Genomic DNA, 16606 nt, shown 5'->3' with positions numbered 1-16606 from the left:
TCTCAACGCCGAGAGTGTGCAGAGGTCAAGCGCAGGCAGCGGAAAGAGCGTGTGGCAAACCAGTCCCACCCACCCCTTCCCTCAATGACTATCTGTTCCACCTGTGACAGAGTCTGTGGCTCTCGTATTGGACTGTTCAGCCACCAAAGAACTCACATCAGGAGTGGAATCAAGTGTTCCTCGAGTCCGAGGGACTGCCTATGATGATGATGACGTAAAAGAAGTGGCTGCAGAGATAGTGGCTGCATTGGTTGTAATCTACCAAAATTCCTTGGATTCTGTGAAGGTCCCAGCAGATTGGAAAACCGCAAATGTAATGCCCCTATTTAAAAAAGGAGGCAGACAGAAAGCAGGAAACTAGTTAGCCTAACACCTGTCGTTAGGAAAATGCTGGAGTCCATTATTAAGGAAACAGTAGCAGGGCATTTGGAAAAACATGGTTCAATCAAGCAGAGTCATGTTTGACAAATTTGCTGGAGTTCTTTGAGGATGTAACGAGCAGGGTGGATAAGGGGGAACCAGTGGATGTGGTGTATTTGGATTTCCAGAAGGCATTCGATAAGGTGCCACATAAAAGGTTACTGCACAAGATAAAAGTTCACGTCTGAATATGCAGACGCAAGCGTCGTCTGCATACTGTAGTTCGACGACAGAGTTGGGACGGTCTTGGACCTGGCCTGGAGACGCCGAAGGTTGAACAGGTTCCCACTGGTTCTGTAGTTTAGTCCCACTCCAGCGGGGAGCTTGTTGAGTGTGAGATGGGGCATTGCAGCGAGGAAGATTGAGAAGAGGGTTGGCGCGATGATGAGGGTTGGTAGAATGCCAAAAAACGGCGTTGGGGAAAATTGAGCCTCTACTCTTTAACATTCACATGTCATAAGACTTATATTCAGGGCTGTTTTGAGCTGCACATGTCTTGGGGGCTGTACCAGTTGGCTAGCTTTTTCCCAGGTTAACATGCTTGTGGAGATTCTCTTATTTATGACGTGTAAAGTAATGAGTGAGATTTCACAACTATTGTTTCAGGGTGCGAGACCAAACACTGCTGTTTGTGGCTTGATGACTTCCTCCAGTTTCGTGTTGTGCTGATGTGGACGTATTTCGACTGCGGCTGCGCGGAAAACTCTCCTCCGCCAACACAGGAACGCAAGTGCGCCTGCGCAAGAAAATAAAAAAACACACACACACACACACAACTGCCCAGCCAGGCGCCAACCGCGCGCATGCGCTAATGGTGGGCGTGGCGGGGGGGGGGCGCGGTCTTTATACGCATGCGTGGCAGGGCGTTTTTTTTTCTCTCTCCTCCTCTTTCGAACGTGTTGTGCGATTGCGCTGCCTGAGGGAGGGAGCGATTCTTGGCGATTGGGGAGTTTGCCGACCGCTCGTAGCCGCCATCATGAATGAGGAATACGACGTGATCGTGCTGGGCACCGGGCTGACGGTGAGTGTCTGCCTTCCGCCGCCCGTGCCTTTTGAGAGGGGGGGGGAGAGAGAGAGAGGCGGGCGGGCGGTCGGTGGGTGTGTGTGTGTGTGAGAGGGAAAGCCGCCGCCCGCCTAGGCCTCGGGCCTGCCAATGCAGTGCACTCAGCGCGTCCGCTTCCAGCTGAGTCAGGCGGCGGAGCTGCCACCTTTTAAAGGGGAGGGGGAAAATCACCCAGTCCCGGTGCCGTTTCACTGCAGATATAATTCAATACCATCAACTAACAAAAAAAAAAAGCTCGGTTTTTGAAATGGCCAATTGGTCGAACATAAGGAGCAGGAGGAGGCCATTCAGCCCCTCGAGCCTGCTCCGCCATTCAATAAGATCAGGGCTCGTCTGCGACCCCCATAAACACACATTCCCAGATTTAAAATTACTAATTGACCCAGCACCAATTGCCGTTTGCGGAGCTGAGTTCCAAACTTCCACCACCCTTTTTTGTGTTTCCTAGTTTCTCTCCTGAAAGGTCTGTCTCTAATTTTTAGACTGCCCCCGCCCCCCCCCCCCCCAATCCGAGACTCACCAACCACCAACAAATAACTGTCTGTTCCTGTTAATGTCTTAAACACCAAACTCCCCTCACCACCCAGCCTCAGACTTCACCACCACAAACTCGTACAAGCTTCCACTATTTAAAGCAACAAAAAAAAAAAATCCCCCAGCCAATGCCATTTCACTGCAGGTAGATTTTTATTATAAATGGGGAGACGGTACGCTGACTTAAAGCAAAATTGTTCGAACTGTTTACTTGGACCCTGGAGTGGATGAATGGAGAGCAGTTGTATTCTCAAGTAATTATTTTAAATATTTTTTTTCTCTAAGGGAGTATCTGCTGTTTTTTTCCTATTGTGTTTGCTATAATTGCATTCTCCAGATGATGTAGTATGATTCATATGTTGGCAAATGACACTGCCTGGGTTTTTTTTTTAAATGGCGGAAGCTTGTGTGAGTTTGTGGTGAAGTCTGAGATGGGTGGAGAGGAGTTTTGTAGATATTAAGGGGAACAGAGAGTGGATAGAGAGAAACTATTTCAGCTGGTTGGGGAGTCTAGGACTAGGGCATAATCTAAAAATTAGAGCTAGACATTTCAGGAGTGAAATTAGGAAACATTTCTACACAAAAAGGGTGGTAGAAGTTTGGAACTCTCTCTCCTACAAATGATCATTGATGCTAGATCAATTAATTTTAAATCTGAATGGGTTAGCTTTTTGTTACCCAAAGATATTAAGGGATAAGGGCCAAAGTGGGTATGTGGAGTTAGGTCACAGATCAGTGGAACAGGCTCGAAGGGCTGAATGGCCTATTCCTGTTCCTATATTATGTCATTTTTTGGGGGAAGTACACTTTTTTTTTCTTGGTTTGGTCAGTAATAAAGGTGTTCTCCCTATATCTACTAAATGTGTGGGGATTTTTTTCCCCCAAGTGGAAATAATACAACTATTATCTTCACACCTCCTTCATGTTTGATTTATTTAGCATTTAACATGAGCTGTGGGCTGAAGTTGTCCTCTCTGAAAAGTGCACAATGTCCTCATTTATATTTCAATCTGGTATTGTTACAAAAATGGTCAATTGTGTGATGCTTCCACTGCAGCTATTGAAAGGTTAGGATGACTTGTATAAGGAGAGGAGCGATTTAGGAGTTTAAAATATATGGAAAATTTAATAACATTGTGGCAGAGGAAATGTATTTACACTGTACTACTTTGTATTGTGCGCAATTCTTTTCCAATCCTGTCACCTGGGTTGCTACCTGTGACTTGCAGCTAAACAGATGCAATAGGTACTAGATAGAGATGGTGAGGTTTGCATTTTAGGCAGTATATTACATTCTCAGACTTGATACAGATCTGTTTTGCTCAGCATGGTTGAAAAGGGATCAACAATTGATCTATCTACATAACTGGACTGTGGACCGGTTATTCACTATTTGCTGAGGCCTATGAGGATTTTTTTATTCTTCTGGAGTAACACTTTAAGTGTCTGAACATTTCAGTGCAGATATATTTTATTACAAATGGTGAGGTGTTGCCTAAATACACTGACTGACTTAAAGCAAAATTGTTTGAACTGTTTACTGTGTAGTGAATATATTTAGCATGTTGCATATGAAAATGCACTTGTTTTACTTTGCAAGGGCTTCAAATCAATTGGGCTTCCAAATTAAAGGCTGCATTTTAGGAGAAGTAGATGTGTAGCCTTATTCCTAAGAGTCCAGTGGGATTTTGTCATTCTCCTTGCCCCCCTCCCTTATCAAAAGATGCATTGGAGACTGCATGTTATGGAAAATGTTAAAATTCTTTTGGAAACAGCTATTCGGACCATTTAATTTATTTGTCTTTTGACAACGATCAGTTTTTCTACATTTTCCAATTGGCAAATGAAAAACTGGATTAAAATGTAAATCCTAAGATCTATTTTTCTCTTTTTTTTTAATAAAGGAAAGTGTGATGCATCCACTGGTTTTTATTATGTGGGGCTTGAGGATGAAATAATCCTTTTGGCTCCAAGTTATTGGTCTGACTGTAAAAAGACAGAGAAAGTCACTGGTCCATTAAGCACATTTTTTTAATGGATTTTCCTGTTCTCTTCCCCCACCCCTTCCCTGATGTATGGGTGGAGAGTGTCTGTACCTCTTTGATAATCTTAGCTACCACATCATGGGTTTTTTGGCAAGCCAAGTTGAAGGAAAAGTGGTACAGGATGAAAGAAAGAACTTGTATTTATATACCTGTAGCACCTTTCATGACTTCAATGTCCCAGTGCATTGTAACCAATGCATCACAATTATAATGTAGGGAAATGCAGCTGCCAGTTTGTGTACCAAAAGGTCCCACACACAGCAATAAATGACCAGGTAATCTGTTTTAGTGTGTTAGTTGAGGGACAAATATTGACCAGGACACCAGGAAAACACCCGTGCTCCTCTGGTGCTATGGGATCTTTTATCCCTGCCTGATGGGGCAAATTAGGGCTCTGTTTGATGTCTCATATGAAGGACAGTAGAAATCCCTCCGTAGTGTACTGTAGTGTTAACCTAGATTATGTGCTTAATTCTCGAGTGGGGCTTGGACCCATGACCTTTTTGACCTGAGGTGTGCGTGCAATCAGAGTGATACCTTGGAGAAAAGGTGGGAGGGAGAGAGAGAACTCCTTTTTAAAACTCTGATAACCACTTCAGCGCACTTGTAATTTGGTGCAGTAGTACTACCCAAGGTGAACCAAGTGAAAAACAATGTGATTCAATGTAATGGCATTGAACAAAAACTAAGCACAAGTGGTGCATGATTTAATTGTGGAAGTCTGTGAGCCAATTGGTTCTTGGTTCTGCTTTGAATTGAGGGTTGCAGTGACATTCTATATTATGAGATGGGCACATTGGGAAGAGGTGATATAGGGCGAGATGACTCAACAGGAACAAAAGATTTGATGATTGTGTGACAAGTAGCTTATTCTGTGTCGTACTATCCTGATCTGCTTCTTTGTAAAGATAAATTTAATGTAGAGATAAATTTGCTTCAAGTAGTCAGTCGAGATTTTTGTGCATGTGGAACTGGTCTGCTTTTCTTCATGCTGGAATCTAAAGTCAGTACTAGATCAACCAACGATTACAGACCAAGTGTTTGGGCAGTCTGATACTGGAGTGGAAGTATGAGCAGTTGTAGCAGGTTGCTGAATCTGCAAATCTATAAATTGCAGTTGTAAAGTTAAGTCAGATGTGAGAAAAATGCATGTTTGGGTGAGGTGGCAGGCTTTGGAAAGGGTTAGGACATGCATGGTAAAGCTGCCAAATTTATAAATTTGGGGTTGTAAAACCTGCATGTGGTCTAGAATAGATTTGCAAAATTATTTTAAACAATTTTTATTAAATTACACGGTTCACTGTCAGCACTCTTGCTCCTTTTTTTATTGATCATTATGGCACCCTTTTGAGTTATCACTTGTGTTCTGCTCTAATAATTTTGTTGAAGTCATCACATGAAAAGCAGTTGTACATTTAACAATGGGTGGAGTTACAGGCCGTGTTGCTTGGCCTATTTGTAACTACCTGAAGCATTTCTTGAATCTTGGCTCCAAGTCTTTCTGCTGTTAAAATAATGCTGTAGAGAGGTGGGCAGAAGCATTTCAACTGCCCTGCTGCTGGTGGCCATTTTTTGGCACTTATAGCAGTGTTTATATTGGCAGCTGAAATGTCATTGTTCATGGTGATGCTGAAAACCATTCACTTGTGCTTGCTGCCTGCTTTGTGCCACAAATATTAAATTCAAAGAATTTGGCTAACTATGCTGTGAAGTCTCTTTAATCATAGTGACAATCGATTCATTGCAGCTTGAATTTAGTAATTCGATTGCATTGGTTTCGTATGATACACCATGAAATTTAATAGAGGAGCCTTTGAGTGTGGGAAAAGGTACTGTAATTTCTGTGCATGGCTGCTAGGCAGTATGGTCATAGGCACTGAAGTCTTTTGAAAATCTGCTTCAGCACAGTGAGTCACTAAAAATAATTTATTCCACACACAACTCTATGCTTTAAAGGTCTGAAATATTTTGGGTAGACGAGATGCATTTATTCATCTGGCTTGTGTTTTACTATTAATGTTTGCCTTTTTAAAAAAAAAAATATATAAATTGGGTGTCTAGATGGAGTAGGACAAATAGATTTAAATTATCTAAACAGCAGAGGCAGTTGTTCCTTTCATCATTTGCACTGGTTGCCGTTGATTAAAGATACTTCTCAGCATTGGTGCTGTTAGTTCCGATTCTGGGAGATTGGTTGTTGCTAGCAATTTTTTGACACTGCAGAAGTTTTTTAAAAGTCTTTTTACAAGAAGTTGCAGCTTATGGTGATTTCTGACAGTTGGCAGCAATAATACGTAGCTAGGTTAACTTGGCTGTTTGTTACTGAGCACTGAAGCTGTGTACTCTAGCTGTCGCTTGGAATCAAAATGACAGCCAGTAGTGGAAGGATGGTAGTACCCAGGGGATTAAATCAAATCACTGCTGGTATTAGAAGCTGAGTTGTCAAGTTTTAAAGCTCACTGGAACCGCTAAGTCTCTGGCTTCATTGCACTGTCAATAAAACTGCTTTTGGAAATTGCAGGATGTGTTTTGCTTAACTTTCATTATCTTAATCCCTGATCTAATTTGAAAGGGGAATGACTAACAGTATAATTAGTCCTGTTGCAAGCTATTTTTCAAACTGTTGTATACTGTCCACTTCAGCCACTGAAGATGCTATACTGTGGGAGTAGTAAACGACCAATATGCTAGTTGTGTATAGTGTGCTCTTCCAGCATTTTTACTGGTAAAGTGGTTTCATCACTTGCATCCTTTTTTAAGCTTTTTACCCAACAAGACACTTCAGTAAACCTATTGCAAAGCAACAAAAGCTAATGGGTTATAAGAAAAATTGCCCTGAGGGTTTTGAAATGTGGGCTCCAATTGAATAGCTTTCCCAGTATGTAATTGTGCAAACAATCTTTTATTGTGGGCTATGGAAGGCACTAGAGATTTTGCACATGTAAATTGGTTTGCAGCAGATGCATGGGTAAGTTGTTTAATGGCTTATATTTCAAGTAAAATGGGGCTTCTCTGTTCCCTTACAAGGGTTCCTTTAAATACTACAGGAAACAAAGTGGTTATATTTTGTACATGCATTAGAACCACTTAACCTATTTGAGATATCTAATTTCAAGTCCATCAGCAATTGGGCTTTTTGGCTCACTATTTAGATGTGAAAATCTAATTTGCTAGACTCCACAATTAGATTTTACAGGATTTAAAAAAAATTTATTCGTGTGATGTGGGTGTCTCTGGCAAAGCCAGCATTTATTGCCCTGGAGAAGGTGGTGGTGAGCCACATATACAATTGAGTGGCTTGCTAGGCCATTTCAGAGGGCAGTTAAGAGTCAACCACATTGCTGTATGTCTGGAGTCACATATAGGCCAGACTGGGTAAGGGTGGCAGATTTCCTTCCCTGAAGGGCATTAGTGAACCAGATGGGTTTTTACGGCAATCCAGTAGTTTCGTGGTCACCATTACTGATATTATTTTTTTTATTCCAGATTTATTTAATTAATCGAATTTAAATGCCCCAACTACTCCATGATGGGATTTGAACTCGAGTCCCCAGGTCAATTGTCCAGGCATCTGGATTACTAGTCCAGTAACATAACTGTGCTTACCGTACCCGATAATGAGTATAGAAATAAACATTACCTTTTGGAAGAGGTGCAGGGCAAGACAAAAGTTATTATACCTAGCAGAGGTCACTCTAGGTTGGAGCCACCTAGTATTAGTCAAAAGTTAATTCAGGCTAGACTTAAGTTGATTCATTACATTTTTCGAAAATTCACCCTACTTTATTTATACCTGTATTTTTAAAATCTAGCTCACAAATGAATGACATCCTTGTGTAGTTAATGCAATGTATTTTAATATCTTGGACATGTCACATTCAAGCATGCTGACCAGAGGAAATTGCCCCTGAAATGAAGTACTATTAAATAAGTAGGTTTTGGGGATTCTTAATCAGGGTTATAGCCCTAGAAGTTCCATGTTTTAGATCTAATCTTGTTTCTGGACCTTTTTTAGTTTTATTTACTGTCCTAATTCTACTCTTGTGCCTTGTTCTCAGGTTTTATTCTTGGGTGGGTTGTTAATACAATTTGTATGTATATTTCATTATATATAGGTTCTTCTGACCTGGGAGCTCAAATTTACAAGCTATTTACTGACCTGAATTCCCACAAGGGCAGTAATAACCTTCTACAATTGGGTGATTTAGAGTTGTGTGCAGTCCTCCAGATGGGGTCCCAGACAACATCTCAAATCCAGTAACACGCACTACTTAGATGTACTATTTCCCTCCTCTAGTGAAATGCAGTCCTTTTATCTCCCTCTTTTACTGTAGCCACATATGTCTGCATCTTTTTTTTTTGTTATTAGTCTACAATAATTCCTAAAAGTTTTCCTGACCGGCTTACTTTATGGTATTTCTGCTTAGCACAGCCTCTTTTTTTCAACTTTGTAATATATCTGCAACCCGTTACCAAGTTATATAAAGGATCCAAATCCTTTTGAATCTGGTTGCAATATTTGCTGTACCTGCTATTTTGGTACTCGAGGTTTTGCTTTTGATTCTTATCAAAGTGGTGTATGCGTATAGATATGTCTATATGCACGACAGTAGCATTTTTACAGCCTGATGCACGGCTAATTAAGAGTATACTCTTTCCTGTTTTAAGCCCATTGTCTCTTCAGTGACATACTTGACCATCTATTCCAGGATTCCTTATGGTAGCCATTAATTGCCGATGTGGAATCTTGTTAATAAAGTACCACTACGGGTGCATCAATTTGTTGCAAGGTAAGAAATGTCTGCACCTAAATACAAGATGAATATATCAAGTTCTGCAAGTTTTCACTAATCCTTATTTTTTTAAACAACATTTCAATTGATTTGTGCTGTACTTTAAAGTACTATCTAGGCTGGATGCTTTGAGTCACAGCAGATGGCATTGTGTGTCCTGTTTTTTGATACAGCTGTTTGAGAGCATTATGATGAACAAAATGACGGTACCATTTTCACAAGGGTTGAATAGTGATTGAGGCAGATTCACTTGTAATACATTGTATTGTTACTGGTAGTGTCATGGTGCAAACAATACCAAGATTTATCATCAACTTCTCATGAAGATTGCACATTTAATATTTTGAGTTTGATGTATTTGTCAGCTTGGTATAGTATTTGGGATGAATGGAATTAATGTTTATGTAATTGAAATGGAATTAAGAGAATCCAATTCACAGGTTTTATGCTCAGCAGTCTCTTGATCTTATTGAATGTTCAAGGAAGAGAGTGGAAAAGAATGCCTTGTAATCTCTAACATTTGTGACCTTTTCCTTTTGTGGCTTCACCTCCCAGTCCAAAGGAAAACAAGATAACACGATCAGAATTAAGGTTGTTTTGTGTAAGTTTGTATGTACAGCTCCATAAGAACTAGGGATTGACACAGCATTGCTTATTTATCAGCTGTAATGCACAGCAGGCAAAAAAAATTACATTGTCAATAGAATGACTAAATTGAATCTGTGATGACAATTATCATGCTGGATCGAATCGTGGGGATTGCAGTCAGACATGGGGTTTAAAACCCCGAGTGTCAACCATATTGTGCAAGGAATTTAGACTGACATCCAGTATTTCATGTGTGATTATGCTAGATAAGTTTAAAGGCATGAGGTGGGGAGACCATCACTGAGGTTTTGCTCATGGGTATTGAGCTGCCAAATTATTTAATTTGCCAGGCAAACTTTTATTTGGCTTTTTTAAACTTTACTTTTAGAATCTTGGTGCACAGCTGAGGAATAGGCCAGTTTAAAATTGAAGTGTGCACTATCGACTGACAGTCGATTCCTTAAGGAGCTATTAAAATTATGAAGCATGTAAAAATCTGTGACTTGGGCAGTGACTAATGAATTTCCAACGAGATCTGTTCTAGTCCCTGTGGTATTCATGCCATCCAAAATTGATGAGGATGTACATGTAATTTAAAATTTGGTGATTGCAAGCTCTGGTCAGTTGACAAGCGTGAGTTTAGGGGCCTGGACCAATTAAGCACATCTCTACAGATAGAGATGTATTGCACTATGGCACATGACGTGTACAGAATGACAAGCAATTTGGGTTTAATTGTTGACCATGTAGCTAATAAGACAGATCTCAAGGGCATTATGCTAAAAGCTGGAAGATTATTGATCATTGAGAGCACATTTAGTATATTTTATTCAGCTTTGTGAACCCTACCGTCAAAAAGATACTGCTGCATTGGAGAGGCATAGAGATGATTTTAAGTAATGAGTGCATATAGCAAAGACCCCATATTTTATATGAATGATTGAGTTGAAGTTTTTAAAATGCTGAGACATGGATAATTATGGTTATAAGCAAGTCTTGGGCAAGATGGGAATGGAAGGAATAGTTTGCTCATACTGTGTGTCATAGAATCTCAGTTAAAGCAGTTAATGCTGGCCATTTAAAGCTTCCAAAATAATTGGATGAGTATCTGGTGAATAATGGGATTGGGGGTTAAAAGGTGAGTACAGATAGAGATCAGATGCTGTGTATAATATGGTTTCTGAGGTCCTGTCTGTTGAACTGTCTGGCCAGAGAAGGCAGCTGCCCTGTAATGTGTTGTGAAGTTCGATGTGCTGAGATTGCTTGATTTTACCCTGGAGTGGGGGGAGGAGGAGAAATTAAAATAAACTTTGCAGAAAAGTGATTGTGAAAAGTTTCTTTCTACATCAAATAGGAAAGTTTTAATTGGTTTTACTCTATATAGGTTGTGGAGTAAATGCAAACTTAAAAAATGGACTTTTGATAGTTGTATTCAGCTTCTTTGTCTCAGTCAAGGAAGTGGCCAGTACAAACTTGTTCTGATTCCACCACACTTGGCGGGCTTCCTTTGGTGTCAATGCTTGTATTCAGAAAGTAGGTCAAGCTTAGGGACTGGCCATTTATACTTTGAAAGGTTAATGGCAACATTTCAAGAAATATGTTCTGAAGTAGACATTTTAAACTCTTGTGGACTGAATCTTTGTTTTCTCAGTGCTTATCTTGTAAGTGGAACTTGGTTGTAGCCTGACCTTAATGGTCTGACAATGTGGTGTTTACTGCTTTTCAGAGTACTCTGGCAATTGTGTGTATGGCCTATGGTAGTTGTACAGTTATTGAAAGGTAATTGTTAGTCCTTCAGCACACAGTCCCATTCATGGCACAAAAAACAGAGCATGTTTTGTTCATGGGGGACTCTTGGAGTTTATGGATACACCTTTTTTAAATGTTGGGAGAAAACCCAATTGTACACTTACATTTGTACGTTGAAAATGTTTTTGAAGCTGTTGCAGCTAGCAATATGGTTTGTGGAATCTGCAGGGTTATGTATGATATGATTGGTCCATGGAGTGCCTATGATCCAGTCTTCCAATTAGCTACTTGCATCATTTCTGAGAAGTGCCATTGCTTTATAGCGTTCTCAACTAGATTTCAAGTTTTCCATCAAATGGAGTGTACACCATCTGTACAGATCTGATATTCTGCAATGTTGAATTGTGAAAAAAAATTACTTAACGGCATTTCAAGTTACAGTAGCTATATAAATGGCTTTTGGTAGATTAAATATTTGCAATTTATTTTGGATTAGTTTGTTTCCTACTCAATTTATTCATAAAGTAACTAACTTTCTCTGAGAATCTGATTACAGATTAGTTCTTGAGACTGTTCCTGAAAGTATCCTAGCTGAAAAAATGCAATTTGCATAAATAACTTTATTGCAACAGTTTTCCAAATTATATTTTTGTGAGCATGTGAAAATTATGCCATTGCCTTTAATTCTACAGGCTAATTACATTGCATTTCCTTATGTCTTGACATTCTGCCATACTTGAGTGTGGGGATTGCCATAAACCTAGTGTTCAATTTATACATACGTATTATCTATAAATTCTTAACTGAATAATGCTGCATGGAACAGACCTTGCATTATTGTGCTGTTTTCCCACAAAGAATTTACTGATCCAACAGCTTGAATAGCTTCATCTGAATTCTCCAGGTTCTGACTTTCTTGAATTTTCGCAGGAATGCATCCTTTCTGGCTTGATGTCAGTGAAAGGGAAGAAAGTCCTGCACATGGATCGCAACTCTTACTATGGAGGTGAAAGTGCATCTATAACGCCCCTGGATGATGTAAGTAATAAGGAAGAACTGCTTCCTTCCTTCACTTAGCATCAAATATATGCAGTCACAAATTCTGATCTTTTTACTTCCAAGCTCTTTTACATTCTTTGATTTGTCCTTTTTTAAAAAAAATAATAATAATTGTGGTAATGTTATATAGCCACAAGGCCTGTTCTTCAGACGCAAGTCTTAATCTTTGATTGTTTTAAAGTCTTGGGTTCTGATCTCCATCGGGCAATGTACTTATTGAGACCAGCCTAAAAGTTTGTCAAATATTTTTATTAATCAGTTGTCCACTCACCAAGTTAAGCTAACTGCATATGTGCTTAGAATCTTTGTATGAAATGGAAGAGGAAATCTTAAGTTTGTTTAAATGGGTTTTTGGAGAATCTTGGCATTCACCTTGATTACACTGTGTCTGGGAATTCATTTTGAATTGAATTTGGTCAGTTATGCCCCAAAATGCAGTATAACTGAGATGTGCAACTGACTTTATACTGTTCAAGGTTACACCTCAAACCTATTGGATTAGGAGGAGTCCTATACATCAGAGTTGAGTTTAGTGCAGTATGCAACATTTCACCATGAGTGAGATGGGCCACACCTGTGTTGCACTTTCTCTTACGATTACCAGTTTGGCTCAGTTGAAACAATTGAACGCCTGGGCCGGAAGCGCTTAAGTTAGATCCCCACCGCAGGCCATTATGTAGCTTAGGCTGACACTTCAGTGCAGTTTTGAGAAAATAGCTTTTTGGAAATGCAATCCCTTTTGAGATTTGAAGACTGTGGCATTGCCTCCTATTGTGGTTCATGTGGATGTTAAAGCCCCATGTTACCACCAACACTTTCCCCTGAGCCAGCAGCATCAAAAACAGATTGACTTGTTACTCATCTTGTGGCTGCTTGTGGGATATTGCTGGCACAAAATAGCTTCCTCATTTGCCTACATAAGGCACTTCTTCAAGAAAGAATGAAAAGTGTCATATAAATGGAAGTTTTTTTTGAATATACCAGTGCCCTGGATTCAGTGCACAAATTGGCCAGGTGTTGACTGAGCTGGCACACTGAAATAAGAGATCACCGAGGAGTTCTAACTGCGGACACCCGTTCCATCATTGTTTTGTGACATTCCTGAGAGTTGCCCTCAAGAAAAATACTGATTGAGATTTTAGTCCTCAGCAAAAAATGAATAATGCTCCTTGTACCATCTACTCACAGGTTGGTTTGAATGTGCTGTCCTGGTTTCTGTGTATCTGATTTTGTTGCAAGGAGATGCTTAAAAATCCATACATTTACTACTTGAACTATCTAAATACAGGTACATGTTCTTTTCTTCAGCTGTACAAAAGATTTAATCTCCCGGGTTCACCGCCAGAATCCATGGGCAGGGGAAGAGACTGGAACGTTGACCTGATTCCAAAGTTTCTTATGGCTAATGGTAGGGAAAACATTTTTTGTTGAAATATTTATTTAACCTATGAGGCAAACTGTCTCTGATTCAGGAGGTGAAATTGTGGGAGCTGTAATTTTATGGTAATTCTTGACCATAAACACAAACCTTGATTGTCTACTAATGTGGAAGCATTTTTTTAAAAAAAGACATTGTTCTCCAAATGAATGTTGCCATCCAGCAAGATACTTGTCTGATGGCTGTGCATGCTCCTTCAATCATAATGAGGAGTAGCGCTCTTGGGGGAAGCCTCCCCGGTGAGATATTGAGCTAGGAGTTGTCTTGGAGCAGAACACACAAGAAATGAATGTGTTTTTCTCTTTCTAATGCCACCCCTACCCCCACAAGTTGCTCTCCTGGTATATCAACCAAATGATCATCATTTGTTTCTCTTGTGCTCTCTGCAATCTCACCCCCCCCCCCCCAAAAAAAACAATGGCTGTTGGTGCCAATTGTAACATGCCTTGCTGCTAAGTAGAGCAAAGGGATGGAGTATAAAAGCGGAGAAGTCTTACTACAGCTATACAAGGTATTGGTGAGGCCACACCTGGAATACTGTGTGCAGTTTTGGTTTCCATATTTACGAAAGGATATACTTGCTTTGGAGACAGTTCAGAGAAGGTTCACTAGGTTGATTCCGGGGGTGAGGAGGTTGACTTATGAGGAAAGGTTGAGTAGGTTGGGCCTCTACTCATTGGAATTCAGAAGAATGAGATGTGATCTTATCGAAACGTATAAGATTGAGGGGGCTTGACAAAGTGGATGCAGAGAGGATGTTTCCACTGATGGGAGACTAGAACTAGAGGGCATGGTCTTAGAATAAGGAGCCACCCATTTAAAAGAGATGAGGAGAAATTTCTTTAAGGATTGTAAATCTGTGGCATTCACTGCCTCAGAGAGCTGTGGAAGCTGGGACATTGAATAAATTTAAGACAGAAATGGACAGTTTCTTAAACGATAAGGGATTATGGGGAGCGGGCAGGGAAGTGGAGCTGAGTCGATGATCAGATCAGCCATGATCTTATTGAATGGCGGAGCAGGCGCGAGGGGCCGTACGGCCTACTCCTGTTCCTATTATGTTCTTGTATAGCAATATGTTGCAGTGTGTACCCTGATGTGTAATTAAGGGAATGGTGTAAGCTCACTGTAGAAGGAGCAGAGTTATTGAATATATGGCATGTCAGCCTTCACTCAGTGGTAGCACACATGTCTCTGATTTAGAAGATCCTGAGTTCAAGCCCTTCTCCAGAGATTTCAGTAAACAATTTAGGCTGATACTCGGGGGATGTCCTGCAGTTGTGAAAAGCACTATATAAATGCAATTTTTTTTCTCTCCTTCCTCTTATTTTCGCTCTCCGCTCGCTCTCTTTCTTTCTCTTTCTTTCCCTCTTTCTTTCTCTCTTTCTTTCCCTCTTTCTTTCGCGCTCTCTTTCTTTCTTTCGCGCTCTCTTTCTTTCTTTCGCGCTCTCTTTCTTTCTTTCGCGCTCTTTCTTTCTTTCGCGCTCTCTTTCTTTCTTTCGCGCTCTCTTTCTTTCTTTCGCGCTCTCTTTCTTTCTTTCGCGCTCTCTTTCTTTCTTTCGCGCTCTCTTTCTTTCTTTCGCGCTCTCTTTCTTTCTTTCGCGCTCTCTTTCGCTCTCTCTCGCTCTCTCTCGCTCTCTCTCGCTCTCTCTCGCTCTCTCTCGCTCTCTCTCGCTCTCTCTCGCTCGCTCTCGCTCTCTCTCGCTCTCTCTCGCTCTCTCTCGCTCTCTCTCGCTCTCTCTCGCTCTCTCTCGCTCTCTCGCTCTCTCTCGCTCTCTCTCGCTCTCTCTCGCTCTCTCTCGCTCTCTCTCGCTCTCTCTCGCTCTCTCTCGCTCTCTCTCGCTCTCTCTCGCTCTCTCTCGCTCTCTCTCGCTCTCTCTCGCTCTCTCTCGCTCTCTCTCGCTCTCTCTCGCTCTCTCTCGCTCTCTCTCGCTCTCTCTCGCTCTCTCTCGCTCTCTCTCGCTCTCTCTCGCTCTCTCGTCTCTCTCGCTCTCTCTCGCTCTCTCTCGCTCTCTCTCGCTCTCTCTCGCTCTCTCTCGCTCTCTCGCTCTCTCTCCGCTCTCTCTCGCTCGCTCTCTCCGCTCTCTCTCGCTCTCTCTCGCTCTCGCGCTCTCTCTCTCTCGCGCTCTCTCTCTCTCGCTCTCTCTCTCTCGCGCTCTCTCTCTCTCGCGCTCTCTCTCCTCGCGCTCTCTCTCTCTCGCGCTCTCTCTCTCCTCGCTCTCTCCTCGCCTCTCTCTTCTCGCGCTCTCTCTCTCTCGCGCTCTCTCTCTCTCGCGCTCTCTCTCTCTCGCGCTCTCTCTCTCTCGCGCTCTTCTCTCTCGCGCTCTCTCTCTCTCGCGCTCTCTCTCTCTCGCGCTCTCTCTCTCGCGTCTCTCTCTCTCGCGCTCTCTCTCTCTCCGCTCTCTCTCTCTCGCGCTCTCTCTCTCTCGCGCTCTCTCTCTCTCTCGTCTCTCTCGCGCTCTCTCTCTCGCGCTCTCTCTCTCTCGCGCTCTCTCTCTCTCGCTCTCTCTCTCTCGCGCTCTCTCTCTCTCGCGCTTCTCTCTCTCGCGCTCTCTCTCTCTCGCGCTCTCTCTCTCTCTCCGCGCTCTCTCTCTCTCGCGCTCTCTCTCTCTCGCGCTCTCTCTCTCTCGCGCTCTCTCTCTCGCGCTCTCTCTCTCTCGCGCTCTCTCTCTCCGCGCTCTCTCTCTCTCGCGCTCTCTCTCTCTCGCGCTCTCTCTCTCTGCGCTCTCTCTCTCTCGCGCTCTCTCTCTCTCGCGCTCTCTCTCTCTCGCGCTCTCTCTCTCGCGCTCTCTCTCTCTCGCGCTCTCTCTCTCTCGCGCTCTCTCTCTCTCTCGCGCTCTCTCTCTCTCGCGCTCTCTCTCTCTCGCGCTCTCTCTCTCTCGCGCTCTCTCTCTCTCGCGCTCTCTCTCTCTCGCGC

The 16606-nt window shown here is 42.0% G+C and overlaps 1 protein-coding gene across 1 annotated transcript in view; it reads left to right on the top strand.

Annotated features, from left to right (window-relative positions):
- The first annotated feature begins 1302 nt into the window (after window positions 1–1302).
- gdi2 (GDP dissociation inhibitor 2) overlaps window positions 1303–16606 on the top strand; it is a 33060-nt gene continuing 17756 nt past the window's right edge. Inside the window, exons 1-3 of the mRNA XM_070897176.1 lie at window positions 1303–1441; window positions 12123–12230; window positions 13560–13659. Coding sequence (XP_070753277.1) covers window positions 1397–1441; window positions 12123–12230; window positions 13560–13659 — 253 coding nt within the window. The 5' untranslated portion in view covers window positions 1303–1396. The remainder of the gene's footprint in view (window positions 1442–12122; window positions 12231–13559; window positions 13660–16606) is intronic.

The sequence above is a fragment of the Pristiophorus japonicus genome, chromosome 13, assembly GCF_044704955.1.
Source record: "Pristiophorus japonicus isolate sPriJap1 chromosome 13, sPriJap1.hap1, whole genome shotgun sequence".
NCBI lineage: Eukaryota > Metazoa > Chordata > Chondrichthyes > Pristiophoridae > Pristiophorus > Pristiophorus japonicus.
The sequence above is the reverse complement of the archived record's forward strand: the minus strand, read 5'-3'. Positions and strand labels throughout refer to the sequence as shown.